Below are 27154 nucleotides of genomic sequence, written 5' to 3' on the forward strand. Positions count from 1 at the left end.
TATTTGAGAGGAGACAAATAAATGACAGAGTTAACAAATTTAAACTGGTGCTTAGCAGGTCTGCTTGGCTTAATATTTGATGCTGTCCTCATTGGACATCTGTACAGGGGGCATTTTGACTTGAAATACTGACCTATTAATTTTCCAGAGTTCTGACACAGTCTACAAATAAAGTTAACCTTTTGTTTGTTTGTAATCTTATCTTATTAAAACAGTACACTACTTAAGTCTATGATGATGCTCAGGTACTTAGAGTATTAACCAAACACCTGGTTCCCTGATGGACTGAACCACGGTCTTCCCTCTTGCTCCCTCTCCTGGGTTTTCTTTCCATCTCTGACTTGTTTCTTATTTCTCTCTCTCTCCTTCTTGGTTCCTCTCCACCTCTCCAATCTCACCCTTCTGTGTGTCTTTGTTCCTTTATTTATTTTGGTCCTCGCTCATTTTCTTCTTCTTTGTTCCTTCTCTCCCTTTTTCTACTTTCCATTCCCTTTCCCTCCTTTTCCATTTCCTCTTCCTTTGCTGTCCCTCTGCTTCCTTCTTCCCTGTCTCCCTATGTGACAGGTCTATGACACACCACTGGAGAATGTGGAGGCTTTCGAAGGCCTGTCCGACTTTTGTAACACCTTCAAGCTCTACCGGGGCAAGACTCAGGAGGAGACAGAAGATCCATCTGTTATTGGGGAATTTAAGGTAAGTCCTTGAGGATGTATCCCTGAGTCAGCCTACGACTGTGGTGTAGCAGCTATAAGTGAAGAAGGGGGCGGGGCAGTAACTGCAGGGGTGACCGTGGTGCTCATGTTAGTGACACATGGGTAGTGGAAGTGCTGATGCTCCTGATGGTGGTAATGGGATGGCATTGGGCTGAGTGATCTTCATGTGGTGATTCTCATGAAGATGAGAGCAGTGGTCATAATGGTTATTGTGTTGGTGACAATGCTAAAAATCAAAATTAACCCCTCATTCTTTTCAGGGTCTCTTCAAAATTTATCCCCTCCCAGAAGATCCAGCCATCCCTATGCCCCCAAGACAGTTCCACCAGCTGGCTGCCCAGGGGCCCCAGGAGTGCTTGGTCCGTATTTACATTGTCCGAGCATTTGGCCTGCAACCCAAGGACCCCAATGGGAAGGTAACTTTCCTAGAGCCCTCAAAATGGCAGGCATGACTATAAATGGCCTTTGTCCCAGGAAGTCACAGTAAGCTGGGGGAAACAGAAAACCCATGCAGAACTGAGATATCACTGAATGAAGTTTTTGTCAGGGACCAAATGCTCTGGAAGGTCAGAGAAGGATGAAGTTGGTATAGGACTTTGAAATTATGTGGAAGGTTTTTTGGAAGGAATAGGACTCTTAAGTACAGATGGAATTTTGACAGGTCAGGAGGGAGAAGAAAGTAGTATTTTAAGAGGAGTCAAAAGCACAGGCAAGGGTTTGAAATAGGAGTGCTTAGGCCATGGGCACAATTAGGATGCGACCTGAGGATCAGCATGGCAAAGGTGTATGTTGAGACCTGGCTTTGCAGGGCATCTGTGGTGGGAGGGAAGGAGCGAAGGAGGGAGGAGCAGGGCTGGTAACTGCTGTGGCCAGCCATGGTGGAGCCGGAGGCAAAAGGAAAACCAGGAATGCTCAATGTGCCTTCATTTAAAATTCTGGTGTTTTGTTCATCATGGACTATTGGCATTGATTTTAATTTTTTAAAATACTGCACTAAAGTATTATTTATCTTGATTACTGAGTTTGGGGGCCCTCCCTTAAATTGTGTGCCTGAGGTAAGAAACTCAGCTGTCTTACCCTAGTCCTGGCCAGAGATGGAGGGAGGAGATTTGAAGGAGGGAAGGAGTCCGGGAGTCACAGGGAGACAATGAGGTGGGAGCAGAGAAAAGCTGGAAAGACGGAAGAAAGCAGAGAGGCAGGAGTGGACCTTTCTTACCTCATGTGTGTCCTTGAGGCGGTGGGTAGGGTCTCAGCGTTCCACTCCTGCCGCCTGGCCTCTCTTGGCTGGGAGGTCATATGATCCCAGGGAAGAGTGGAACAGTCCTCAGCCTTGGCACCACAGATGGCCTCCAGGATGTGGCCAGGTTGGCTTATGTCCTTCAAGCCTTCTCGAAGCCAGAATCGCCCTGGGCCTTCTCTGGCCAGGGCTGCTCCTCGAGGATAGCTGAAGGCCCACTGTTGCTTTTGGGCCGTATCCAGGAGGAGATTGGCTAGGGCCAGTCTTGGTGGAGAAAGTGGGACCATCTCTCTCCCTTTCCATCTGCTTAAGCAGCGGTCACAGAGAGGACCCCAGCCTGTTCTAGTCCCATTTAGAATACAGTCTGTCGGGTGTGTGAGGATGGGGGCTGGGCCCCTAGGAGCCTCTCCCAGTGCGGCAATGGTTCAGGAGTAAGGAAGGCTCACTCGCCCCCCCTCCCTCTGCAGGAGCCGAGGTTACATGCCCACGTCAGAGGCCACATGGTGTGTAGGATGGGGCTCCTGGCCTGGCAGAACACACTCCATATCTCAACTTCCTAATGACTGGCCCCCTCACCCGATCTGGAGGCAGGGGACTCAAAACACAATGGGGTAATGATTTCACTTTAGTGTTTCTCTGTCATCCTTCAGTGTGATCCTTACATCAAAATCTCCATTGGGAAGAAATCTGTGAGTGACCAGGATAACTACATCCCCTGCACTCTGGAGCCAGTATTTGGAAAGTAAGTGGGGAGCAGCTTGGTCCTGGGCTGCAGAAGCCGGTCTGGATACCCCACAGTCCAGCGGGCAGAAGTGACTGCTGCTGGGAAATTCCTGTCTCCGGGGCAGAACCATATCCCCTGAGTCTTGCATTTCCGTGGGTGTAGTCTGAGCTAGCCCTCCATGAGCCAAAGGCTTGAGTCCCAGCAGAAGCTCCTAGTTAACACCCGTAAGTGATTGCCTAGATCAATCTGCACCGAAGTTCAGAGGATGCATTGGTTAATTCCTTTTTACATAAACTTTTTCTTTAGATTTATAGAAAAGTGACAAAGATGACACAAAGTCTCCATATACCTTTAACCCTACTTTCTATCTTACCTAACTGATATATTTGCCCAAAGGAGGAAATTGACATCAGTGCATAAACCCTGAACTTTATTAGGATCTCATCAGTTTTCCACTAATGTCCTTTTTCCAGTCCAGTGCACCATGCTGCATTCAACAATTACTTTTTTTTTTTTTTTTTTGGTCCAAATTTTTTGGTACTGGGGATTTAACCCAGAGATGTTTTACCACTTTTTTTTTTTTTTTTTTCCTGTATTGAGACAGGGTCTTGCTAAGTTGCTTAGAGCCTTGCTAAGTTGCTGAGGCTGGCTTTGAACTTTTGATCCTTCTGCTTCAGCTTCCCTAGCTGCTGTTATTATAGGCATGCGCCACCACACCTAGCTCAACAATTACTCTTTTTGTGTCCCATGTGTGCCTGCAATGGATAGCTAGGAGAAGAATTTAGAAGATAGTCACTTGATTCTGGGACAAGAACAAGGAAGGATCAGTACCCATGGTGTGGGAGTAAGTCCTGGGCCTCCTGAATTTCTGTTTGACCGTGAGCTTTTTCAGGCCCACAGAGGCTGGTGGCTGTCTATCCAGCACCTACAGAAGCAGTTTCTTCTGAGAGAGTCAAGTAACATATTGAGTTCATACATGGGTCTCTTTGACTATATTTTGTCACTTAACCTGTGGCCAGGACCCATCAGCCTGGGGAAATGCAGTTTTTGAAGGGGAAACAGTTCTGGTCAGCAATGAGTCACCACTTGACTGGGACAGGAGGGAAGCTGGAGGGTGGCAGAAGGGAGTTCTGTTTGGTGAGGCCCAGTGGCTGGCATAGGGTTGTGGTTAGTGGTGATAGACAGTGAGTGGGCCTGTCCCACAACTTGTGTGTGTGTGTGTGTGTGTGTGTGTGTGTGTGTGCGCGCGCGCGCATCCAGGGCAGGTCGGGGAACAAGTGCAGAAACATACCCTCCCACTCCCATTTCTACATCTCCCCACAAGTCATGGCCAAAAACTGGTGTGCCTGGTGCTTCACGCCTCCCTCAGATCACAGCAGAAATACTTTCATTCTATGATGCTTGAGATAATTGAAACACAACTTTGTGGTCTGACTGTGCCCTTCCAGGTGGATGCTGCGGCAGACAAGTGTTTTTTCTGCCCATTTTAAGCTCAGTCAATGTATCTATCTATCTATCTATCTATCTATCTATCTATCTATCTATCTATCAATCATCTATTTATCTATCAATCATCTATTTATCTATCAATCATCTATCTATCTATCTACCCACCCACTCATCCATCTATTCTGGGAATGGAACCCAGGGTGTTTTACCACTGAGCTACATCCCCAGTACTTTTCATTTTTTGCTTTGAGGCAGGGTCTTGCTAAGTTGCCAAGGCTGGCCTCAAACTTGTGATCCTCCTGCCTCAGCCTCCTGAGTCACTGGCATTACAGGCATGTGCCACCGTGTCCTGCTAAGTTCAGCCACTTTAAACAAGCCACAAACTCACAGACGCAGGGCTGAAGCCAGTAACTCATCCACGTTTAACCTTGAACACCCTGATGGCGCTAGGGGAGTATTTTCCCCTTTGAGCCACTCTTGTGTGGGTGAGTGTATGGAGGGCCTCTGCCTGCCCCCTTGCCCTGCTTGGTTTTTCTTCCTCCCTGCCATGACTGGGAGCTCCTGTCAGCAGAAGGGTCTGTTCCATGTGCCAACAGCCCTTGGTGTTTGGGTGTTCTCTGGCTGGAAAATGTTTTGAGCCAATTTATTTTCTTGTGGGTGTTTCAAGAGTCTCCTAGAGACCCTCTGAGCCTCTTTCCCTCCTCTTGGGATGTGGGAGATGCTGCCTCCCTTGAGCTGACTGTCTCCTAACCCTGGTCCTCAGATGGCCCACTCCACAGTCTCTGGCTGTTGGAACCTTGGGAGGTGCTTTGAGGCAGGATTCAGAGCAGATCCAGTCTGACCTTGAGGCAGCCCCCTCCTCCATGAGATGCACTTGGGTTCCTTGCTCAGCTGTGGACAGAAGAGCAGCTCCTCCCAGATGTGGCCCCGCCTCCTCCTCTGTGCAGAGTTAGCATCCTGAGCATGAGATGGGCAGTGGGCTTGTGCCTCCTGCCTCCAGGGAACTCATTTCAAGGGGAAGAGGGAGAATACCTCCACCTTGACCCTGGGGGTGGCCAGGGCTCAGACCTTGCAGGAGCTCTCTCCCCAAAAATCTTTTTCCATTCTGCCCCAGAAGTTGGTGTGCTGCCCCAAGTGTTCAGAGTGGGCCCTGGCCCATCCCTTTGGTAAATTCCAGAGCTCTGGTACCTGGCTTTGCAGTTTCACCTCTCTTGTCTCCTGGTGGTGTAGTGAAAGCTTCAATTGTAATATTCTATTCCCCCTCATTCATTCATTCTGGGGGCTGCCAGGAAGGTACCTGCTCAATCCAGTTTATATGGGACACACACACACACACACACACACACACACACAACTCGGAGAAGCCCTGTGCAAGTAGTCCTGTGGGTGATGGGCTCTATGAGTGACAAGAGACTCAAGAAGGATGGACTTTGAGCTCCTCTTGCTCCTCCTTGAGTTCTTACTGGGTCTATTACATCAGGGGGTCTGTATGTCTGTCCTTAAGTCCACCCTTCCCGCAGAATGTTTGAATTGACCTGCACTTTGCCTCTGGAGAAGGACCTGAAGATCACACTCTACGATTATGACCTCCTCTCCAAGGATGAGAAGATTGGGGAGACAGTCATTGACCTGGAGAACAGGCTGCTGTCCAAGTTTGGGGCCCGCTGTGGACTCCCGCAGACCTACTGTGTGTATGTGCTTGGGGCGGGTTGCTCCTCTGACAACCAGTCGTCAGAGCTTTGCTGTGTGCCAGGCCCTGGGCTTAGCACTTCCCAGGTGTTCTCCCCTTGATCCCAGCGAGGGTCTTGTCCCCACTCTACAGATGAGAAACTAAGGTCCAGACATGTTATGGCTTGTGAGTGGTGGGATTAAGATTCGAACCTGTTTATCTGACTCTTGTTTATATTATTATAATTCAGTTCTCTAATGTACCATTGAGGCCTGCAGAGAACTGGGCACCTGGAAGGAGATAGGGAGGCAAGGAGGAGGAGGAAAGGAGATGACAGTGGGCTTCAGCTGGGCCTTCCAGGGAACTCCGGGATGGTCTGTTGGGGGATTCCTGGGTGGAAGGTACCTCTTCCCACCATTTTGAGTCTTGTTTGGCTCTGATTCTCTAATTCAGGAAGTTGGAAACATCTAGGTGCCAATTCCATAGCTATTTAAGTCCTTTGCTTTTTTTTTTTTTTTGGGTGGTGCTGGGGATTGAACCCAGGGCCTTGTGCAAGGCAAGCACTCTACCGACTGAGCTATCTCCCCAGCCCAGTCCTTTGCTTTTTGAACCTTAGTTTTTTCATTGATGAAATGATGCAAGTGAAGGGTGGGGGAGGCTGTGTGGGGGTACACAGGTCATTACCAGCCCTCCTGCCCCTTCGGTGTCCTTAGAATGTCTCATCTTTGCCTTGCACTTGGGCTTCAGCTCTGGACCGAACCAATGGAGGGACCAGCTCCGCCCCTCCCAGCTCCTCCACCTCTTCTGCCAGCAGCGCAGGATCAAGGCCCCTGTGTACCGGACTGACTGTGTGACCTTTCAGGATAAAGAGTACACCATTGAGGAGATAGGTGAGCTGTCACAAGACCCCAAACCACCGCTAGCCTCCCTCTCCCTCTCTTTCATCAGGTCTTCTCTGGTCATAAGCCACGTCAGCAGGAGGAAGGTTCAGATTTCTCCAGGGCAACACAAACGTGCTACGCTGACCCTTGGTGTTTTGGGGATCACTATGCCGCCATGGCGCAGTTGTGAAAATTAGAGGTCAGGACAGGGTCAAGTTCCACGGCCAAGGTCAGAGCTCTGTCCAAGGCCATGCTGGAGCCCATATATGGGCAAGAATAGGAATGAGTCTGAAGCCTGGATCAGATCAGGATCAGGGTTAGATTCATCTGGTTTTGGTAATTAGACTTTATTCAGAGTTTGGGGTCCATCCATCTCTGAGAAACAGTTTTCTGCTTGAATCATGGCAGCCCACCGGCTTGGCCTTGATGCACCTTCAGAGCCCCTCCCATCCCCCCTGTGTACGGCAGATGCACCTAAGTCTCCAAAGGGCAGGCAGCAGGTCTTGCAGTGCCCCCACCTCTGCCCCTGGTTCTGCCTGATACCGATGGCTGAGAATCCCCCCAGCTGCTGTCCATGTGTCTGGATGCCACGGGCCTGCACTGCCCACCTGGAGCAGCCCAGACTGCCCGGAGGTGTTTACAGGCCCCCTGGCCCCTCGCCTGCTGCTTGCTTCAGAGGTGTTTGATGTCAGAGCTGGTGCTGAGGTTATAAAAGGGAAATGACAACTTTGATGCTTCCATGCCCAGATGCCCCTCCTCCTTCTTGTTCTGTTTTCCTCACTCTCCCAGGTTCTGGCTGAACCTGGCTCAGCCATTAGGCACCACCCACCTCTTTTGCTCTGGAGCGTGAATCTGATCTAGGGATGGTCTCGTGTCCTCCAGTGGCCACTGTTGCTCTGCGAGCACCTTGAGCACAGGGACCAGGGCTCATGGTCATAAAATTGTGAGGTCCACATCTGCCTGATTTTGTAGCTGAGGCCACTGAGGTCAAGAGTGGTTAAGAACCTGCCCAGAGTCTCCCAGCCAGCTAGGGACAGAGCCAGATTGCTGGCTCCTGCAGTGACATTCTTCTTTCTTTGGGACCCCTATTAAAGTGGGAAGGGCACGTCCAATGGGTGAACACGTGTGTGTGTGTGTGTGTGTGTGTGTGTGTGTGGTGTGTACATGGCCACACCTGAGTGCATGCCCCTGTGTGGGTACTTGTTGGTGTGTATAAGCATGTGGACCACCATCAACCCGTCAGGTCTTGGGCAGAGGGGACACCTAGTTCAGGTTGTTGGCTGGTAGGCAAGGCTTCTCAGGGTCCCATTTCTGGCAACTTTTTGTCCTCTCTCTGGGGCAGAGGCTGGCAGGATCCCGAACCCACACCTGGGCCCAGTGGAAGAGCGTCTGGCTTTGCATGTTCTTCAGCAGCAGGGCCTGGTTCCCGAGCACGTGGAGTCACGACCCCTCTACAGCCCTCTGCAGCCAGACATTGAGCAGGTAGGGCCTCAGCCTCTGGGTCCTGGAGTCCTTGAGCCCTAGAGCCCCACCCCAAGGTCAGCACAACACCCAAGGGACACACTGGAGACCCTAGGATGTGGCCAGTCCCTCTTTGGTCCATTTCTTCACCTTCTGAGTGGTCACTACTGGTGAACAAGAAGGGACCTCTAGGACTTGGCCTCCCTGGCCACCTCCAGCCCTCAGTGCTAGAGAGGTGAGTCCCAGTGAACCCTCTAGTCTTGTATAGGCCTAGCTTCTGACTTCAGTGCACCATTTTGGGGCCTAACTGTTCTACTCTGGCCTAAGGGTGTCTCCCTGCCCACTGCCATCTGTCAGACACTCAGTCTCAGCTGACCAGCCCTGTACCTAGCATCCTATGACAGAAGGGCAAGAAAGTCCCAGAGAGAATCAGCAGTAGGGGCAGGGGAACTCCCCCATGCAGAAGGGAGGTGAGCCTGGAGGAGATGAGCCCAGAGCTGGGTTTGGAAGAAGCTAAGGAGAGAAGAGGTTACGGATAAGAAGACGGTCTGGGTGAGCCCCGGAGATGCCTTTGCCAGAAGCAAACTTTCTTTCCCTGGGTGGCTTGGTGACCAGCCTTCCCAAGGTAGTGCAAAGGTTAAAGGTCAGCTTCACCCTCCAGCTCTGTGACCCTACAGAAGTGACTTACCCAAGTTACTGCAATCCCTGCTCCTTAAGATGGGGACAAAATTCACATTCAGCTTGCAGAGAGGGTGGAGCTGAGGGTGGGCATGTAGAGTGGCTTCCTGTCCTGGAGACCTTCTGAGTCCCTTGACTAAACCCTGCTGTCCTTCCACCATGTTACATCCCCCAGCACACATCATCCCCTCTAGGGAGCCTGCCACCAACTTGGTGGCCTGTGGGGAAGCTGGCTAACCCCTGCAGTGGGCCCTGCAGTCCCTTGATTAGGGTCCCTCCCCTACAGGGCGGTAAACCTCTTCCTGGCAGGGCCTGAGTTTTCTCTGCCCTGTTCCCAAGTGCCGGCACAGAGCAGCTGTCCATGGCTGTTTGAATGCCAAGGGTGGTGGGAAAACAGGCTCATGTCCCACAGGGAAAGCTGCAGATGTGGATCGACCTGTTTCCCAAGGCTCTGGGGCGGCCTGGACCTCCCTTCAACATCACCCCACGGAAAGCCAGAAGGTAACTGACCCAGTCACAGGCTCCCAGCTGAGCAGGAGGTGGGAGGGTCATGCTGGCTCTGGGTGGGGCCAGCAGGTTGCCTTTTGACCATGCTCTGTACCACTTGGACCTCAGAGTCGGGCTCTCATTTGGGTCTGGTCAAGTGTCCAGCCAGGCAGGCATCAGGCCTTCCTGGATGAGCCAGCGGCTCGGCTTTGGTGGAAATCCGTTTGGATTGGAGTCTTTCTCTTTCCCCTGAGGTTTTTCCTGCGCTGCATTATCTGGAACACCAAAGACGTGATCCTGGACGACCTCAGCATCACAGGGGAGAAGATGAGTGACATTTATGTGAAAGGGTAAGTTGCCCTGCCCGTCCGCCTGTGCTAGCTTCCCCCTGCCGTGCCCTCAGAGGCACCCAGGGGGCGCAGCTCCGGGAGAACGACCAGCTTCAAAGAGGGTCTCGGAGGGTCTCCCCCTTTGGGATATCGTCCTCCCAGCAGACTACTTTTGTACTCGTCTTTGGGCTCAAATTGCAAGGTCGGAGGATGCCCGGAGACCGCGGCTGAGACGTTCGATTGTTTTCTGATGCATGGCACGTTTTGTGGAGATTTCCTGGGAATTCTCTTTGCCATATCGTTTACCCGGTTCATTTACCTTCATAATTCCTCATCCCTAAGTTGGGGATGTACCCTGTGGTGGAAATCTTAGTGAGAAATGCCCTTGCTTGTGTGCGTCCAGTTGGATGGTCGGCTTTGAAGAGCACAGACAGAAGACAGACGTGCACTACCGCTCCCTGGGCGGCGAGGGCAACTTCAACTGGAGGTTTATTTTCCCCTTTGACTACCTGCCCGCCGAGCAAGTCTGCTCTGTTGCCAAGAAGGTGAGCGCCCTTCAGCCCCAGGGCTCCTAGTCCAGGCTTTGCACTGCCAGTGGGATCCCACCACTGCTATCCCCATCAGTGTCCCCAACACTGTCCCCTCGCTGCCCTCGTCCCCACAGGTGCTGCTTCATCTCCCACAGCTCTCACTGCTGCTCCTGTCGCCTCTAAAGCTGTCGCCATCAACTCTGTGCCCCACTTCTTCCTCTTCCACCAGGTCTGCCGTCTCTGGCTTACTGCCACCCATGACCACCCCACACCACAATGTGCCACATCTGTCATAGGAAGAAGTTCAGATCTCACCACCACTGCCTTCCTCCCTACCCCAGACAGACCAGGCAGTGGGTGGGGTCCTGGGCTCTACATGGGAAGCGTGGGGGATCCCAGCCTGGTCCTCAGAAGTGCAGAGGGGTGACTTCCGGGGAGCTTCCCAAGAGGGCTGGCCTGGCATGTGACTGGGTTGTCCATAGCACTGGGCATGGCTTGGCAGAGTCCCTCTGGCTGCCTGGCCTCCTGCAACTGTGTCTGGTGCCTGACAGTCCCTGGGAGAAACTCTGTCCTTCGAGCCTCAAGTGCTGCCCTCCTCTCTCCACCCCATGACCTCTCATCCCAGGCTGAAGGCATCTGGAGAGACAGGCCAGCATCAGCCAGCAGGGAGAGGTGGATTCGGGGACCTCGGTCTCTGTGTCTCAGCATCTCCTAGTTTAGGTCTCCTCTGGGCCAGAATTTCTTCACCCCTGATCTAGGCAAAGCCAAGGGCAGGCATCTCCTGGCTGTGCCAGGCCTGCCCTTAGGGAGCATCCTCCAGAGCACAGTGAAGGGGTTGCTGCAGGCAGTGAGGGGCTCTGGGCCAGGCTGATGGGAGGCAGGGGGCCCCTGGGAACTTCTGATCACCCTCGTCCACCACCCTGCCTGACTTTAATTGCCACCTGTTAGTGCTCTCCTGCTTGAGGGGACACATCCCTCTCTGTGTGTAGGTCCTGCTGGTCTGATTTCCATCCCAAGGTGTCGCAAGGCTTCAGGCCTCAAAGCCTCTAAGGTTCTCTCTCTCTCCCCTGACTGGCTGTGTGAGTTCAGGAAGGGACATACGTGATATGCTTGGCCACCTTGCTCTTCTTAATTCTCTTCATGGCCTCCTCTCACCTGATCCTTCCCAACCCAACACAGGATCACCTACACTTTAGAGAAGCCAGAATGTCCATCGAACATTCTCAGACATTCAAACAAAAGAAGACACAGAGAAACATGTTAAATGGATTCTTGGACCCTGGGATTCCTGGGTAGCACCTGCCTCAGAGCAGAAGTTAACCACAGGGCTCTGTGAAGTCACACAAAGCCAAGACCGTTGCTGGGTCCCATCTCATTTGCCTTTGCCCAGTTAATGTTGGTCTATCACGAGTCTGGTGCCATGATGGAGCAAAAGCTGCAACCGGCAGAGAGTGCCACCATGTCAAGCAGGTCCCACCCCTCCTCCCGAGTCTGCTGGGGACAGGGAGAGTGGGGCCAGGAGTGGAGAGCAGAGAACAGAGGTGCCATGCGAGCCATCTCAGGGGCTCACCAAGCCCTACAGGGGCTGGTATGGATGGGGAAGCGGAGACCGAGAGAGGCACATGGCCACTCTGATGGGAGGTGCGGCAACCCCTTCACTGTGACAGGTGGGGATGGGATGTGGCAGGTGTGGCAGGGGGAGGTTCCTGTCTTTTTCTATGAAGAAAGAGAAGAGAGAGAATCTGGCCCACGGCGGGTGATCTGAGACCAGTGGAAAGGGTGGGAAGCTGGCTACGCTGAGTGCAAGAAGAATGGGGAGGGGCACGGACGCTGCTGGTTGGCAGCATAGGAAGGGTGCCCTGGCAGCTCTGAGGGCCCAGGTGGAGTTGCTGATTAATAACTGGGCATCAGTGGTGTTTCATCTCTGCATTGAAGGCCTTGGTGAAGAGCTGGGCTGGCTCACAGGTCCCAGGGGAAAAGCGGTACTGAGGATGATGGGAATGTCTGACGGCCTCCATTGGGGAGGAGAAGCCCCTGGGGGAGGGGTGAGAAGAGGCAGAGGAGTCGAAGAGTGAGCACGAGGCACATTTGGGGAGGAGGGGACAGCAGGTGCTCCTGACCCCAGGCTCTGTGGCGAGGATGGCTGGAGGCAGGGACTGAGGTCAGAGGAGGAGGAGGAACAGAAACAGCCCAGGTGGTTCTGCAGGCAGCCTCTGGGGAGAAGGGACCCTGGGTGGCAGGTGGAGCCATGCCCACAGCAGGGCACTAATTAGCTGGCCCCAGCTGAAGGACAGGTCTGAGGTGGGCTGTTGCAGGGGCTGTGCAGCCTGTGGGCTCCTGGCCTGCCACAGAGCCAGCCCTCTGCCGTGGGCTTCAGGGCCTCTGGCAGGCAGGCCCTCCAGGGACCCCATTAACCAGACGAGACTGTCGTAAAGTACAAGATCTCCTTTCATCCGGCCGCTTTGAACCACCGCTGGCTGCCCTGGCCCAGCTCCCCACCTGGAGCCCAGCACACCCACCGGGGCCTGCAGTGCGGCAGGCACCCACCCTGCAAATAAACAGCTAGTAAAAGGGCCCAGGCTGGGAGCGTAATGAGCGCCTGGGACCTGGGGGGGCTCCTTCCCCAGGCTGGAGCCCCCGCCCAGCTGCTCCCACCAGGGGCCGTTTGAACCTCTGGCTCATTACTGAGCCCATAAACCAGGCCGGCCAGAGGAACGGAGGCTGCTGGCGGGCCTGCAGGCGGGCCTGGAGCTGGCCATAAAAGCTGGCCAGAGGAGGGAGGCACCTGCAGGAGGGCTGGGCTGGGCTGGGGCCTGGAAAGGGGGAGGCATCAGACGGAGGGCTGGGGGCCGGGCGGCTGGGGACCTGAGCGCCTTCCCCAATCCAGGATGTGGCTGCGCACAGTGCCCACTCCTCTGTAGAGAACCCGGTGGGTCTGTGTGACCGTGCTGGGCAGTGGGTCTGGGTCAGTGGGCACCAGGACCTGTCGTCAGCTGTGCCCCCTGGGTCCCTCGAGACTTGGGTCCAGGGCCCGCTCTGACTGCCTTTCTAGATCTTTTCCCATCCTTGCTACCAGCAAGAGAACAGAACAAGCCATTGCGAGCAGGAAAGCCCAGTGACGGTCCTTGGGTTGAGCGTGGCTGGAGGCAGGGGCTAGCTCAGTCCCACACCCTGCAGTTGCTCCTGAGGGAAGCCATCCAAGATGACTGGGCTCCAGGTGGAGCTGGTGCAAGGGAGGAGAGGCCAGGAGGGAAGAACCCCCACTCTTGCTCCAGTAGGAGGATGGGGACTTCCGGTGCTGGGGCATGCTCTGGAGGTGCAGGTGGCATGGAGTAGGGTGAGAGGGAGGAACTGGGGTCCAGGTGGCAGTGCCAGCTCCTTAGAGCAGCGGGCTGTGGTTCCTTCTAGTGCCAGCCAGGGTGGGTGGCGGACCCCTGGGTTCTCAGTCAGCCCACCGTGCTGCCAAGACCACATGTGCTGAGCAGGGATTGGGGTTGAGAGCAGGACCCTGACTGCCTGGGTGGAACCCCAACTTGCCACTTCCTGCCGTGTGACTTTGGACAAGTGACTTGCTTTGGTTTCCTCAGCTGAGAAGATAGTGTCTCCCTTGTAGGCTGTTGGAAGGATCAATGAGTCTAGAGGGCCTCTGAGGTGTAGGAAGTGCGACATTAATGTTGTTATCAATCTGGGCAAAGTCCTCTAACTCCTCCAAACCTCAGTTCCGTTGTCTGAAAAGTCAGTGATACCCTTTACTTACAGGATTGGGAGGCTAATGGAGCCAGCTTATTGAGGTGAGCCTGGTGGTCCTATTTTGAATCCTTAGCACTGCCTTCCAGAGTCTGCCCTTCCCAGTCTCGCCAGCAGGACTTGGCTCTGGCAGGTCCCACTCCAGGGACACCCTACTCCAGGCAGCCCTCCAGGCTGCAGGGACCATGGCCTCTCTAATGTTGCTCCCCTGTCTCCTTCTCTTCTCCTCCTATGGGTCAGGATGCCTTCTGGAGGCTGGACAAGACAGAGAGCAAAATCCCAGCAAGAGTGGTATTCCAGATCTGGGACAATGACAAGTTCTCCTTTGATGACTTTCTGGGTGAGCCTTGTTTCTGGTCAGGGATACACTGTATATTAGAGGTTGACCCAGAACCGTGCATGTGTGTGTGTGTGTGTGTGTGTGTGTGTGCGTGTTTGTGTGTGTGTACGCGCACACCTGTGCGCGCATGTGTATCCCCAGGACCCCTGGCAGGATGAGTGGACCTGCTTTCTGCTCTTAGGGTCCCCAGTGAAATATGTGAAAGGGCAGTGTTGGAATGATCAGGGTGACTCCCAGGGTGGGTGTCCAGCAGAGGTGGCATTGAGCACTGTGTGTGTTGGATGGGGATACTCAGGTAGGTAGGGAAGAGGGGACGCTCAGGCTGAAACCCGCACAGGTACATGCTGCCTGTCACAGCTGACTGGCATGCTTGGCGGGTGCTCTCATTTCACCCCAGTCTAGACAGGTTGAGACCAGAAATCGAAGGGTGCAAGCCACCACTCATCCTTCTGCCCAAGTGCTGATCGAAAGAACAAACTGAGGCAGGAGTATCGTGAGTTCAAAGCCAGTCTTAGCAAAAGCAAGGCACTAAGCAACTCAGAGACCCAGTCTCTCAGTAAAATGTAAAAAGGGATGGGGACGTGGCTCAGTGCTAAAGTGCTCCTGGGTTCAATCCCTGGTCAAAAAAAAAAAAAAAAAAAAAAAAAAAGAACAAAGAAAAGAACAAAGAACATGCTAAGTGAAAAGAAGCCAGGTGCAAAAAGACAACTATTTCATGACTCCATGTATGTGAAATGCCCACTCGGGCAAATCCGCAGAGAAGCAGAGTAGATCAGTGGGGACTGGGAGGAGGAGGCAGGTCGGGAGGGACTGTTTAGTGGGTGCAGGAGTTTCTTTTGGGGGTGATGAAGATGTTCTGGAATTAGATGGTGGCAATGGCTACACAATTCTGAATGTACTGAAGCTGTTGATCTGCACACTTAAAAATGGCTAAAGTGGTGAATTTTATGGGACTTGAATTTTACTTCAATTGAAAAAAAGTGGATTTGAATCCATGCAAAGGTAGTCCAAGGAAGTCAGGAGCCCTGGTTTCCATTTCAGCTCTGCCACTGGGAGCAGGGTGGCTTTGGACAGGTCACTGATGTCGTCCTGGGTACCCCTTGATTGCAGAAATGGGAACTGATCTTTGCTGAGCCCTTAGCCCCTGCAGGGGGTGTTCTGAGGAGCAGCTCCCAGCAGGGGAGGGCTGGCTGCCCATCAGACTGCTCTTCCTTTCCTGCCCTTCCCTCAATCCCCCTCAGCCCAGCAGTCAGCACTGCTACTCGGGACCTACTCGGGACTTCATTGTAATAAGAGTCAGGTGTAAAAGTGATGGCATCTATTTTTTAAAAAATTGTTTTCATTAGCTGTTGATGAACCTTTACTTATTTATTTGCATGCGGTGCTGAGAATCGAACCCAGTGCCTCTCACATGCTAGGCAAGCGCTCTACCACTGAGCCACAACCCCAGCCTGATGGCTCCTAATTTGAATTTTGTTATTTTACTTGTTATTCTGTATATGATTCCTGTAGAAACATTAGAATGGCACAGCTAAGCAATGATTCTTCCTCCTCCTTAATCTCACCGTCCAGAGATAATTTCCACTAACATTTTGGCATATAATATTATAAGATATTTCATATATAAACAAACACGAATATGTATGCATTTTATGTGCACTTGTGACATGTATACATATATTCATATATACAGCATGTGAATGGGTTTATATCACACATACTGTTTTTTTTTTTTTGTAAACTTAACATTTTGAGAGCACCTTTCTGGTCCTTAGCTATCTTTCTACGTCGACATCTGCATCACCACAGTTGCCAGCCTGGCGTTCCACTGTTCAAACGGATCCTATTTTTCTTGGCTTATCCTCTCTAGGTAGATAGTCAGCCCATCTTCAAGTTTCTCAATGTGAGCGACACCCCTAGGCATACATATTTGGAGAATTTGTACATAGCTTTCCTTAACTCAAGGAAGTGGATTTGTTAGAGTTTGCACATTTTAATGGTTTTTGAAACATTTTGTTCAGTTGCCCTCCAGGAAGATCTTATTTGTATTCCCACTTGTGTCCTGTTTGTATGAGGATGACATTTCTCCTAAACATTTGCTGCCACTGTTACTTTTTTTTAAAAAAATTGTCAGTGCCATATCTCATTTTAATTTTTACTTGCATTTATTGTAAGGTAGAACATCAAAAATATACCTATTATTCATATTGTTCGTGAATCCTTTTTCCATGGTTTTGGGATGCTCATCTTTATTCTTTGTTTTCAGAGCTTTTTATATATTGAGGATACATTGTAAATAATTTGTCATTTTTTTCATTTGCTTAAGAATTTTTAAGGAATATTTTTGCTATAGACCTTAAAATTTGGGGGCGTCATGGACTGGGGTTGTGGCTCAATGGTAGGGTGCTTTCTTAGCATGCATAAAGCCCTGGGTTCAATCTCTAGGCCTGCAAAATAAAAAAAAATGGGGACATCAATCTAGCCTTTAAGGAGTGAGGCTGTAGAAAATTAATTTTAGAAAGAGAAAAAAGAAAATTGCATTTTTACTGAATTAGAAAACTATTCAAAATAAAGTTAAACAGGCTTATCCTTTTTTTTTATTTTTTATTTTTTTGGTGGCATTAGGATACATGCTAGGAGAGAGTGCTCTGCCTCTGAACTCTACAACTAACACCCAATGCCCCCGCCCTCCCATTTAAAAATTTTTTTGACAGGGTCTCACTTAAGTCGATTTCTCTTTTCCATCTTATACTGTTTTATAATTACATATTTTATTCCTTTTGAATATTTATTACTTTTTAATCTTAAAGGTAGTAATTAAACATTTATAATCTCATCATCCAGAGATAATCCTGTTTCCTTAACCATCTTTTCTTTTTTTTTCTGATACCAGGGATTGAACCCAGGGACTCTCAACCACTGAGCCACATCCCCAGCCCTATTTTGTATTTTATTTAGAGGCAGGGTCTCACTGAGTCACTTAGTGCCTCCCTTTTGCTGAGTCTGGCTTTGACCTCATAGTCCTCCTGCCTCAGCCTCCCAGGCTGCTGGGATTACAGGCATGTGCCACTTCACCTGGCTCCTTAACCATCTTTAATGTAGATTGTGATAGGATAATTTGTGTGTGTGTGGGGGGTGTGTGCCTTAATACTCTGACACTTAATATTATATTGCGATTATATTTCAAATGGATCATATTTATCTGCACTGGGTGGATAGATGGATGAATGTAATACAGAGTTGCACGTATATTGATGGGATGATGATTTAATGGATAGATATAGTGCACAACACGTGGAGGCTATAGAGGGATGTAGACAGGTCAAAGTGGGTGGATAGATAGAAGGATAGATGGATAAATGGATGAGTAGAAAGAAAGCAAGCTAGGAAAATAGATCCAATGATCAGCCACAGAAACGAAGCATTGTACTCTGAAAAAAAACTAAGCTAATCTTCCCATGATAACACTTTCTTCAATTTGGCTGCAGGAAACAATTTTGCAATTCAGCTCTCCCATTTTTCCCTTGGTAACCTATGCTCCAATCCCACTGAGTTCATCACATTGTAACTGGATTAGGGGAAACCACAAGATGGCTGTTTTTATAGATCAAAAATAGTTAAATATTGGCATTTTGACATGGTTGAACCAAGTAACTGGGGTATGGAGAGAGGATGGTCAGCACATTGGAGTAGATGACTCAGAGTAACAAGATGGTAGTTAGAGAGCTGGGCAGGTGGATGAAGAGACTGATAGATGAACCACAGTGAGGTGCCATCACACCCCCTGGGAGGGCAAGAAAACAGTAGTACTAACCTTAATGGAGCCACAGGTGTTGAGAATGTGCAGAAATCGGAACCTTTGGTACCTTGCTGGTGTGAATGTAAAATGGTGCGGCTGCTGAGGAAAATGGTGTAGTGATTCCTCAAAAACCTGAATCACCATATGACCCAGCAAGGCTGCTTTTAGGTATTCACCCCAAAGAACTGAAAACAGGAACTCAGAGAGTTGTATGCCAGTGTTTACTATAGCATTATTTACAACAGCCAGAAGGTGAAAACAATTCAAGTCCATCAACACATGCGTCAATGTATAAAATGTGTTATATATGTACAATGGACGATTATTCAACCATAAAGAGAATATTACTGATGTATGCCACAATGTGGATGAACCTTGCAAACATTAGAGTTAATAAAATAAGCCAGATACACAAGAGCAAATATCACATGATTCTCCTTGTACGAAATGTCTAGAAAAGGCAAATTCACAGAGGTGGAAGGTAGACTAGAGATGGTCAGGGGCTGAGGGAAGGAGGGAATGGGGAGCTATTGCTTAATGGGTAAAAATTTCTGTTTGGAGATGAAAACATTTTGGAAAGAGTGGTGATGGTTTCCCAACACCGTGACTTCCGTGAATGCCACCAAACTGTACATTTAAAACTGGTTAAGATGATACATTTTATGGTATATATATTTCACCTGGGTAAAAATAATTTAAAAAGATGAATGAATAAAAATGATTGTAGACGTGGCTGTGTGAATGGATTTGTCCCCAGTAAGGTGAAGAGCGGAAGGGGTGGGTAGCTTGTGAAGGGCACCTGAGTAGATGGACCTGGAAGGGAATGAGAGGTGCTGGGTGGGAGGTGGGTGCTTGACGGGATCTGGCTCCTGGCTAAGTCGTGAATGGAGGCTGAGGAGGTGACAGTGAGTTTTCTCCTCCAAGGCTAAAGAGCATCTCTCTATGGCAGGCTCCCTGCAGCTGGATCTCAACCGCATGCCTAAGCCAGCCAAGACGGCTGAGAAGTGCTCCCTGGACCAGCTGGATGACATTTTCCACCCAGAATTGTTTGTGTCCCTTTTTGAGCAGAAGACAGTGAAGGGCTGGTGGCCCTGTGTAGCAGAGGAGGGTGAGAAGAAGATTCTGGCGGTGAGTCTGCTTCTCAGCTGTGTGGAGGGTGCCGGGCAGCTTCTTCCTTGCTCCTCTCCTCTGTCCCTCTGGTTTCGGAGGCCTTCTCCTTCCCCCTTCCTTTTCTCATTCCTAGCCTTCCTTCCCCTGGAGGCTCACCTCCCAGGGGAGACCTATTTAAATAGACGGCCATGCTCATATTCTGGCATACCCAACAGTGATGGGGTCCTGCGTTCTCTTGTGATCTGGGCTTCCTGGGGGATGGACGGGGTCATCTCTCCCATTGGAGCAGGATCCTCCCTCCTGGGGGCCATGCTTGCTCTGCTCTCCTGGCTGAGAGGTCTGGTTTGGGGGCCATTAGAGAACCAGAGAGAACCTTCTTCCCGCCCATCCCCCAGCCACAGAGAGGAAGTGAATCCCAGACACAGAAACAGCCGGCAGCCAGCCAACCCTAAAGTGGCCCTTGAAATAAAATACCCTTGTTCTATGAAGAATTGTAATGATTAATATAAAATACTAACACCCCAAAAGAAGAATGAGCAAAGGACCGCCATAGATAGTTCACAGAAGTACCAATGTTCATTAATCACGCAAAAGAGGGGTTTATTCCTTCTAGTAATTAAAACACTAATGTGATTTTATTTTGTTTACTAAATTAGATATAAAAAAAAGAAATGCTGATCACTGGTGAGAATATAGAGAGTCAGACCTCCTCATTTACTTCTGCTAGGAGTGTTAGAGGTTTTACTGGGTGGGAAAGCAATTTGGTAGCCTACAGCGAAAGATTTAACAATATTTATGTCCTTGGACTCTGTTGTCTACTTCTAAACTCTCTTTTAAAGAAATAGCAGAGAAAACTAAAAATTTAAGATCTGGGATATTTGCTGCAGCATTCTTTATGATATAAAAGAGTTGGAAACAACCTAAACAAATCAAAATAAGTAGTTTACTAAGATAAATTACAGTTGACCATCCATGAAATGTTTTACAATCATTAAAAACCAAACTTTAAAGAATATATAATTACATAGTGAAATACGTTCCTAAGTGAAAGAAGTGAGGGGCAGACCGAGGTCTGCAGCGTGGCGTTCCTACACTTGCCAGTTTGATGCAGGAGTTACCAACGGCCCGTCTGCACACAGCGGAAGGATGGGCGATCGCTCTCTTTTTACACGTCTGTAGATTCTAAGTGTTCCACAAGGAGCGGGTATGGCTTTTATGGTCACAACATCTCTACACTTAAATGAGGTGACCTTTTGGTCATCCTGGCCTGGCTCCTCTCCAGGCCACCAGCAGCCCCTAACCAGACTGTGTGTGTCCCCCCAGGGCAAGCTGGAAATGACCTTGGAGATCGTGGCGGAGAGTGAGCATGAAGAGCGGCCTGCTGGCCAGGGACGGGATGAGCCCAACATGAACCCAAAGCTTGAGGATCCAAAGTGAGTGCCCAGCCCCATCCCTGGTGCCCAGGAGGTGGAGGGGTAGAGGCCACAGTCCAGGGGACACCTAATGCACAGCCTAGGTCACAAGGCCCACGTGGCTCAGAGAGGGGCAGGGGGTAGGCATCTTTTCAGGGGTTGTGTGCCATCGTGCTATCACACAGCATGTACACCTTGTCCTGGGGAACTGTCCCTGTGGGGTGGTCATTATCCCCAATTTACGGGTGGGGAAACAGAGCAAAGTTAAATAAGGTTTTTCCAACTAGGAAAGTCAGGAAGCTGAAATTCTCCAACTTTCCCTGATTAGCTCTCATCAAGGTCTTTCCTCTCACCCAGCTGCCTTCCATGACTGTCCTCTGATGTCATGACCTTTCAGATGGCCTTTGGCCTTTATTTTCCCATCTGTAAAATAGGGACACCAGTGCTTTTTTTCCCCCACTACATACTTTTTGAAATCCCTTTTTCACACCACATATCTCTTAGGAAAATAGACCAAGCCAGTGGACATGGGCCCCTTGAAGGCAGATCTTGAACAGTTACTAAAAGACACTTAGGACCAGGTGGGGTGGCACATGCCTGCAATCCCAGTAGCTTGGGAGGCTGAGGTGGGAGTATTGCAAGTTCAAAGCCAGCCTCAGCAATTTAGTGAGACCCTAAGTAACTTAGCAAGACCCTGTCTCTAAATAAAATATGAAAAAGGCTGGGGATGTGGCTCAGTTAAGTGCCCCTGGGTTCAATCCTTGGTACAAAAAAAAAAGATGCTTGGGGACTCAAGGCTGTGTCCAGTGCCCCCCGGTCCCGCCTCCTCAGTGCAGGTAGCTTTCCTTGAACACAGAGCTATCCTGAGTGCCACGTGTCTGGCTGAGCTGTGAGGCGTGCACTTGTCCCTGGATGTTGGGATCTGGTAGAGAAGAGAAAGCCATGAGACCCGGTGTACAATCAGATGTTAACACGACCTTTATCTGCACGCAAAATCCTGCATGTTTTTTTGAGTCGTGAGGCTAGCTGAAGGGAGGGTCTTGAGGTTCTTGGTTGGGAGTGAAAGAAAACGAGCTTTCGGGGTTCTCTTCCCACCCTCCTCCCCGAGTGTGGCCCAGCCATGACATCTGGGGAAGTGGCCTAGCTGCTCTGGGGCCCAGTGGACCATGATTCACCCGCTCTCAAGGCCCTGCCAGATCCCTAATCCATGGTCGGTGATTAAGTCCTGGGGCATGGGCTGCGGGGATGGCATCTTGGGGAGGATGGCTGGGAACCAGCTCCACAGCACAGAGACAGGAGGGCGGTACAGACAGGGTTGAATGCCGCAGCAGGGTCTGGGGACAGGGATGCAGACTCCGGGCTGAGCTTAGGGGCTGAGGCTGGAGGCCAGGAGGCTGGTGAGTCCTGGGGCACCCTAGAGGCCAGGGCTATTCGACCTGCAGTCTCCAGTTTGGAGCGGGCCTCGCTGAGCCCTGGGGTCCTGCTTCCAGGCGGCCCGACACCTCCTTCCTGTGGTTCACCTCCCCGTACAAGACTGTGAAGTTCATCCTGTGGCGGCGCTTCCGGTGTGCCATCGTCCTCTTCATCATCCTCTTCATCCTGCTGCTGTTCTTGGGCATCTTCGTCTACGCCTTCCCGGTGAGTGGCCTGATGGGGGAGGCAGACGCGCTGATGTCGGGGCTGGGAAGCTCATCCTTGGCCGCAGGGAGCTCCTTCGATCTGAGGGAGAGGAGTAGCCTCTGCCCTGGGGAGTCCCAGGTCTAGTGGGGACCAAGCCTGAGCCCTGAGGAGCCCGTGGGCCAAGGGGGAAGCCGAGGCCTTGTCCTTGGCAGGGGGACATGGCTGTGTTCGGCAAGCCCCTGGAACATGTAATCAAGGGGTTCGCAGAGGACGAGGCCCCTTGGGATGGGGTGTGCGGGGAAACTTGAATGAGGAGTGGAACTGGGTCTGGAAGGGGAGTTAAGAATTGGGTGGACCACAGGAGGTGGCCGCTCTGCCTTGAGGACCACACTTGCTAAGTCCAGAGGAAGGGAGGGGCTGGGGTCAGGAGAGGGCCCGGCGTCCCCAAGGACCTTGGTGGAGTGCGACCTGCTTCCTGCAGTGGGAGGCATGGAGAAGGGGAGGCCTGGGAGTCTGGCCAGGAGCCCCTCATTTGGTATGGCGCCTTGGAGGGTCCCTTTCACTTGGTAAGAAGCCACAGAGCTTGCTAGGCCCACACCAACTGGGACCCTGCCCGGGGAAGGAGGGCTCGGGTGTCTGCCCTGGCTTTCACAGGTAACCCTGAAAATGCTCCAGCGCCCGGTGTCTCTAGAACTTCAGACACTGAAATGATCAGGGCAATCTGAATTTTCATGTTCTGTAAATTTTTGAAAAGCTTTTTAATATGAACATTTCAAACCTATATAACAAAGTGGATAGAATGGTGTATTCAGTCCCTGGATGCCCCGATTTTCACGGCAAAAACTCAAACACCAGAGAGGGGAAGGGACCGGCTCCAGGCTGCACAGCGATCTGTGCACAGTGCTGCCCAGTGATCCCTGGGTTTCTCACTTCAGGCCACAGTCCGGGAGCTTTGTCCTCAGAGCAGGCAGCTGCTGGGAATCACTCCCAGGCAGCTTTTGCTTTGTGAACCCTCTAGGAGGTGGAAAGGGGTGGAGACCTCCCCCACGGAGAGCTGGTAGCTGGCACTGCCTTGTCAGCAGAGTGTGTCCCGAAGGAGGAAGACTGAAACCATAGACCACCCCGTGCTGCCTCTGACGTCATAAACTGCGAGGAGCCGGGCGGGACTGCCTGGTTTGAATGTCCAGGCCCCGGCTATCCTCTAGGCCCATGCAACAAAGGAGGGCTCAGAACCAGGACGGCCGATGGGTCCAGCTATGGCCAGCCCCCCACGCTGGCTGTGGTTGCCTGGGGTGCCTTGTTGAAATATTTTCTGGGGCGAGCCAGAAGAGTTAAGTTCAACTGTCCGCACTTGACTGTGGTCCAGGGGTGGATCCAGGTTATGGGTACCCTGAAGTACAATTTCAGGGGCCTCTTTAAAGCAAAGGAAAGTGGGAATCCAGGATGAGACAGGTCCGTGGAAGGAACCAGTCAAGTATGTTGTCCCAGAGCATGAGCTGCCCAAGGTGACCTGGGGTGTGGCGAGGCCCCAGGACTTCTGCCTGGGGTTTGCTCCCAGGGGTGGTCCAGGCTGCCGAGTTGCAGTGGGGTGCCCAGCTCCCCTCTCCAGGCCAGCTCCAGCTGGCTTTTGGCCCTTGGACACGTCGGCGGTCATTCAGCTAGCTGTGGAGACTTTATCAAGCAAGCACGTGTATCCAGGCTGCGAGGGCATGCTGGGGGCAGGGGAGACAGTGAGGCCCGTGCCACCAGAAGTTCTTGGTGTCCTGGGAGACATCGAGATCACAGAATAAGGACGTCCCCCATGGCTAATCAGACCTTCCATTAGTAGGCTCAGGCTGTGGGAGTTAGGAAAGGGGGGCTGGGGCAGACCCCGGCTCCTCCTCGTGTGCCCGGGACCACCAGCATCAGGGAGCTGGCTAGAATGCAGAGTCCCGGGCTGGCCCCAGAGTCTGCACTGGGGCCACTGAGGGTGGAGCAATGCTGTCATATGAGATGGAGTTCCGCTCTTGAATTCAGGAAGACCAGCTCTTGCCATGACTTCGTGTGTGACCTTGGCAAGGTGGAGGGGTGTGGGCCAGGTCAGCTCTGGTCTTCTGTGACTGTGACAGTGACTGTGGCCAGGGGCGCTCCTTCATCTTCCCTGGGGAGCAGTGCATCAAGCCAAGTCTCTTCCCAGAGCTCAGGGGAGGACAGGGCAGGTCCCCGTCTCAAGTGCCACCCCCATGCCTTTTCTATGCCTAACCCCAGGCCCAAGCCAGCTGGCCCATCCTGTGGAGTCTTGGGTGGCAGACCTAGGACACAGGGGCCTGGGGAAGGGGTCTCTTCTGCATGACTGGGATGGGAAGGGAAGGCTTCTAGTCCCTTCTAGCCTGTGGTCCTTGTTTGTCCCTGGGGCTAGCCTCAGCCATGTTGGCAAGAGCTGATTAGTATTCTGGGGGATCCTGCTCAGAGCTCCTCCCCTGACTCCTGGATCCCCCAACAGTGTCACTGTCCCTCAAGTTCTTTTAGAAATTGGCCTCTGTAAGTGCCGACCCTGCCTTCCCCCTCCCAGAGCCAGCACGTGGGGGGAGACCCTAGGTGAGGGTGCCAAGGACCCCGGGGCCAGCCTGGGACAGAGGCTGCAGACCTTTTGCTTGCAGACTTTGCTTCAGGCTGGGAAGGTGCTGGTCCCCTTCACCCAAGTCAGACACCTGGCCAGTCCCTCTTCTGTGAGGGCTGGGCGGTTGTCCCTCACCTGGCTTTCAGGCTTATGCCGGATCCAGTGGAGAGAGGCCCCGGGTGGCACTGCCCGCTCCCGTGGGCCCAATCCCCACCCTCTTGGAAATTGCCCTGGGGGGTGAGGGACAGCCTGTCTGATTCCTCTCGGCCCCCCCTCAGAGCCAGCTGGGAGCAGGGCCAGCATGGGGAGGCAGGAGGCGAATTGGCGGGGAAGGACAGCCGGCTTTGTTTCCAGAGTTGGCTTCCCCGGGCGGCGCTGGGGAACATACTGTCCCAATTAGGAGCCCTGTGTTGTGTTGTGTATGTCTTCCTGGTTTTTGGAGGGAGGAGTGGGGAGGGGAGGTCCTGTCAGTCCTGCAGCAGGCAGGGCTCAATCACGGGCCACCCATCGCTGGTCCTGGCCCGCATCGAGGCTCACCCCCGGACTCCACACCCCGGCTCTCTCTCTGGGTGGGAGCAGGGTGGTCAGTGAGCTCTGGGTTCCCATGGGGGGCATGGAGGGGTGGGGGAGAATCACGGCCCTGGAAGAGCCCAGGCAGGCCTCCCTGGCCAGGCCCGCAGCCATCAGAGTTCCCTATTAGGCCCTCGGTCAGCAGAGTCCGGGTTGGAAGTGGGAGAGGGCCCTGGATGGATGGGGGAGAAGACGGGGCAATTCAGGTGGCATTGGTCCCCGACGCAGGGAGGGCGTGCGTGGCTTCAGGGGGAAGGGGTCTGCTGACCCCTGGGAGTGCAGGCAGGCTGGAGGTGAGCCACGTGTGCCAGGGAACCTGGTCTGGGCAGCTGGGCGAGGAGCCACTGGCCCGCTCTCCCAGGCCCTTGCCTGTCGCTCACCCGAGAACCCGGCCAGCCGCTCTGGCTGTGCCTGCCCAGAAAGGGGTCACCCATGTCCCTGCCTCCTGCCTCCCTCCAGAACTATGCTGCCATGAAGCTGGTGAAGCCCTTCAGCTGAGGACCCTCCTGTGGTGGAGAAGGGGGCGCAGGCTGCCCTCCCAGCCCAGGGCTGCTGCCGCCTCTGCCCAGCTCAGCCGAGCTCAGACCTCCGCAGCCCGACCCTCCTGCCAGGCTGGGCGACAGATGGACTGGCACCTGCTCCAAGAGTGACTCACGTGGAGCCCTGGGATCACCCCACTTCCATCATCTCCTTCTCCTCGAACCTGATCCCCTTTGGATCAGCTCATGTCATTTCAGTATAAAACAGACTGCACCATGGAGTGTGTTGACTGTGTCCGCGGCCCTTGAGCAGGGCGGGGAGGCGCGTGGGGTGGATGGCGGGCCTGGGGCGGGGAGGCGCGTGGGGCGGGCGGGCGGGGAGGCGCGTGGAGCGGGTGGCCGGCCTGGGGTGGGTACCGTTGCCGTTACAGCCTTTTGGAGGCAGAAGCAATCGGGATGCAGCGGGTGGGGCCCCCTGGGCTGCTGCTGCTGCTTTTGCAAGGCTGGGGTGGGGGGCTTTGAGGCCTGGCGTCTGGCCGGCCTAACCACCAGCATTTGGGGCCTCTTTTCCTCCTGGGACTTTGCCTCTCCCCTTCCCCTCTCCTCACTCAAGTACCCACCTTCCTTTCCAAGTCCGCCCTCTGCTCAGGTGGTCAGCTCCCCGACCTCCTGGTTTCCTTGGCCATGCTGAGGAAGAGCCTCCACTTGGTAGAAGAGTGAGGCTGGAAACTCCAGGCAGGGAGGCTGCAGGAGCTCAGGCTTCGACCTTGTCCCTGATGCTCTTGGGATTCCCTCTGTCCACTTCCTCATTCTGCTTTAAACTGAGCTGGAGAAAGATAGCTTTTCCTCATAGTCTGATGCTTGGCCTTACCCACTGGTCGGACTTACTATATAGAGCAGCAGGAACATGCTAGAAAACCCAGAGCTGGAAAATGTTGCTTCCAAAGTTTTCAAGAGAAGCCCCTGCCGCTCACCCCAGGGCTGGGACACTAGCCTCCAGGAGGCTTCTCTTGTTTCCCCCTGAGACAGTGCTCCCCCAGTCCAGGCCCAAGGCCCCTGAGGGAACCCTCCAGCTCCTCTTGGCTCTTGAGAAGGTGGTGGAATTAGGAGGGGGCTAGGACCCTTCTAGAAAGGGTTGCTGCTCCTCAATAAATAAGGACCCACAAGCAGGTTCTCAGGCCCCCCAGATTGGGAGGTTGGGGGTGGTTGTGACAGGGATGAGGTCCAGTAGTCACCTTGGGGAGGGAGCTATACTTCCAAACAGGGTGATTCTACTTAAGGGGAGCTTCAGGTGGGAGGTGGCCCTGAGCCCCGAGAACCA

The 27154-nt window shown here is 52.5% G+C and overlaps 1 protein-coding gene across 23 annotated transcripts in view; it reads left to right on the forward strand.

Annotated features, from left to right (window-relative positions):
- Positions 1-26112, forward strand: part of Dysf (dysferlin) — a 209931-nt gene extending 183819 nt beyond the window's left edge. For all 23 annotated transcript variants that reach the window (XM_047522099.1, XM_047522101.1, XM_047522103.1 and 20 more), the window contains 14 exons: positions 565-693; positions 974-1129; positions 2601-2692; positions 5644-5814; positions 6540-6682; positions 8016-8155; positions 9225-9313; positions 9553-9648; positions 10031-10172; positions 14145-14244; positions 18993-19171; positions 20477-20586; positions 22056-22203; positions 25814-26112. In XM_047522099.1, coding sequence (XP_047378055.1) covers positions 565-693; positions 974-1129; positions 2601-2692; positions 5644-5814; positions 6540-6682; positions 8016-8155; positions 9225-9313; positions 9553-9648; positions 10031-10172; positions 14145-14244; positions 18993-19171; positions 20477-20586; positions 22056-22203; positions 25814-25852 — 1734 coding nt within the window. In that variant the 3' untranslated portion in view covers positions 25853-26112. The remainder of the gene's footprint in view (positions 1-564; positions 694-973; positions 1130-2600; positions 2693-5643; positions 5815-6539; positions 6683-8015; positions 8156-9224; positions 9314-9552; positions 9649-10030; positions 10173-14144; positions 14245-18992; positions 19172-20476; positions 20587-22055; positions 22204-25813) is intronic.
- The last annotated feature ends 1042 nt before the right edge of the window (positions 26113-27154 follow it).

Source organism: Sciurus carolinensis, chromosome 13, assembly GCF_902686445.1.
Source record: "Sciurus carolinensis chromosome 13, mSciCar1.2, whole genome shotgun sequence".
Taxonomy (NCBI): domain Eukaryota; kingdom Metazoa; phylum Chordata; class Mammalia; order Rodentia; family Sciuridae; genus Sciurus; species Sciurus carolinensis.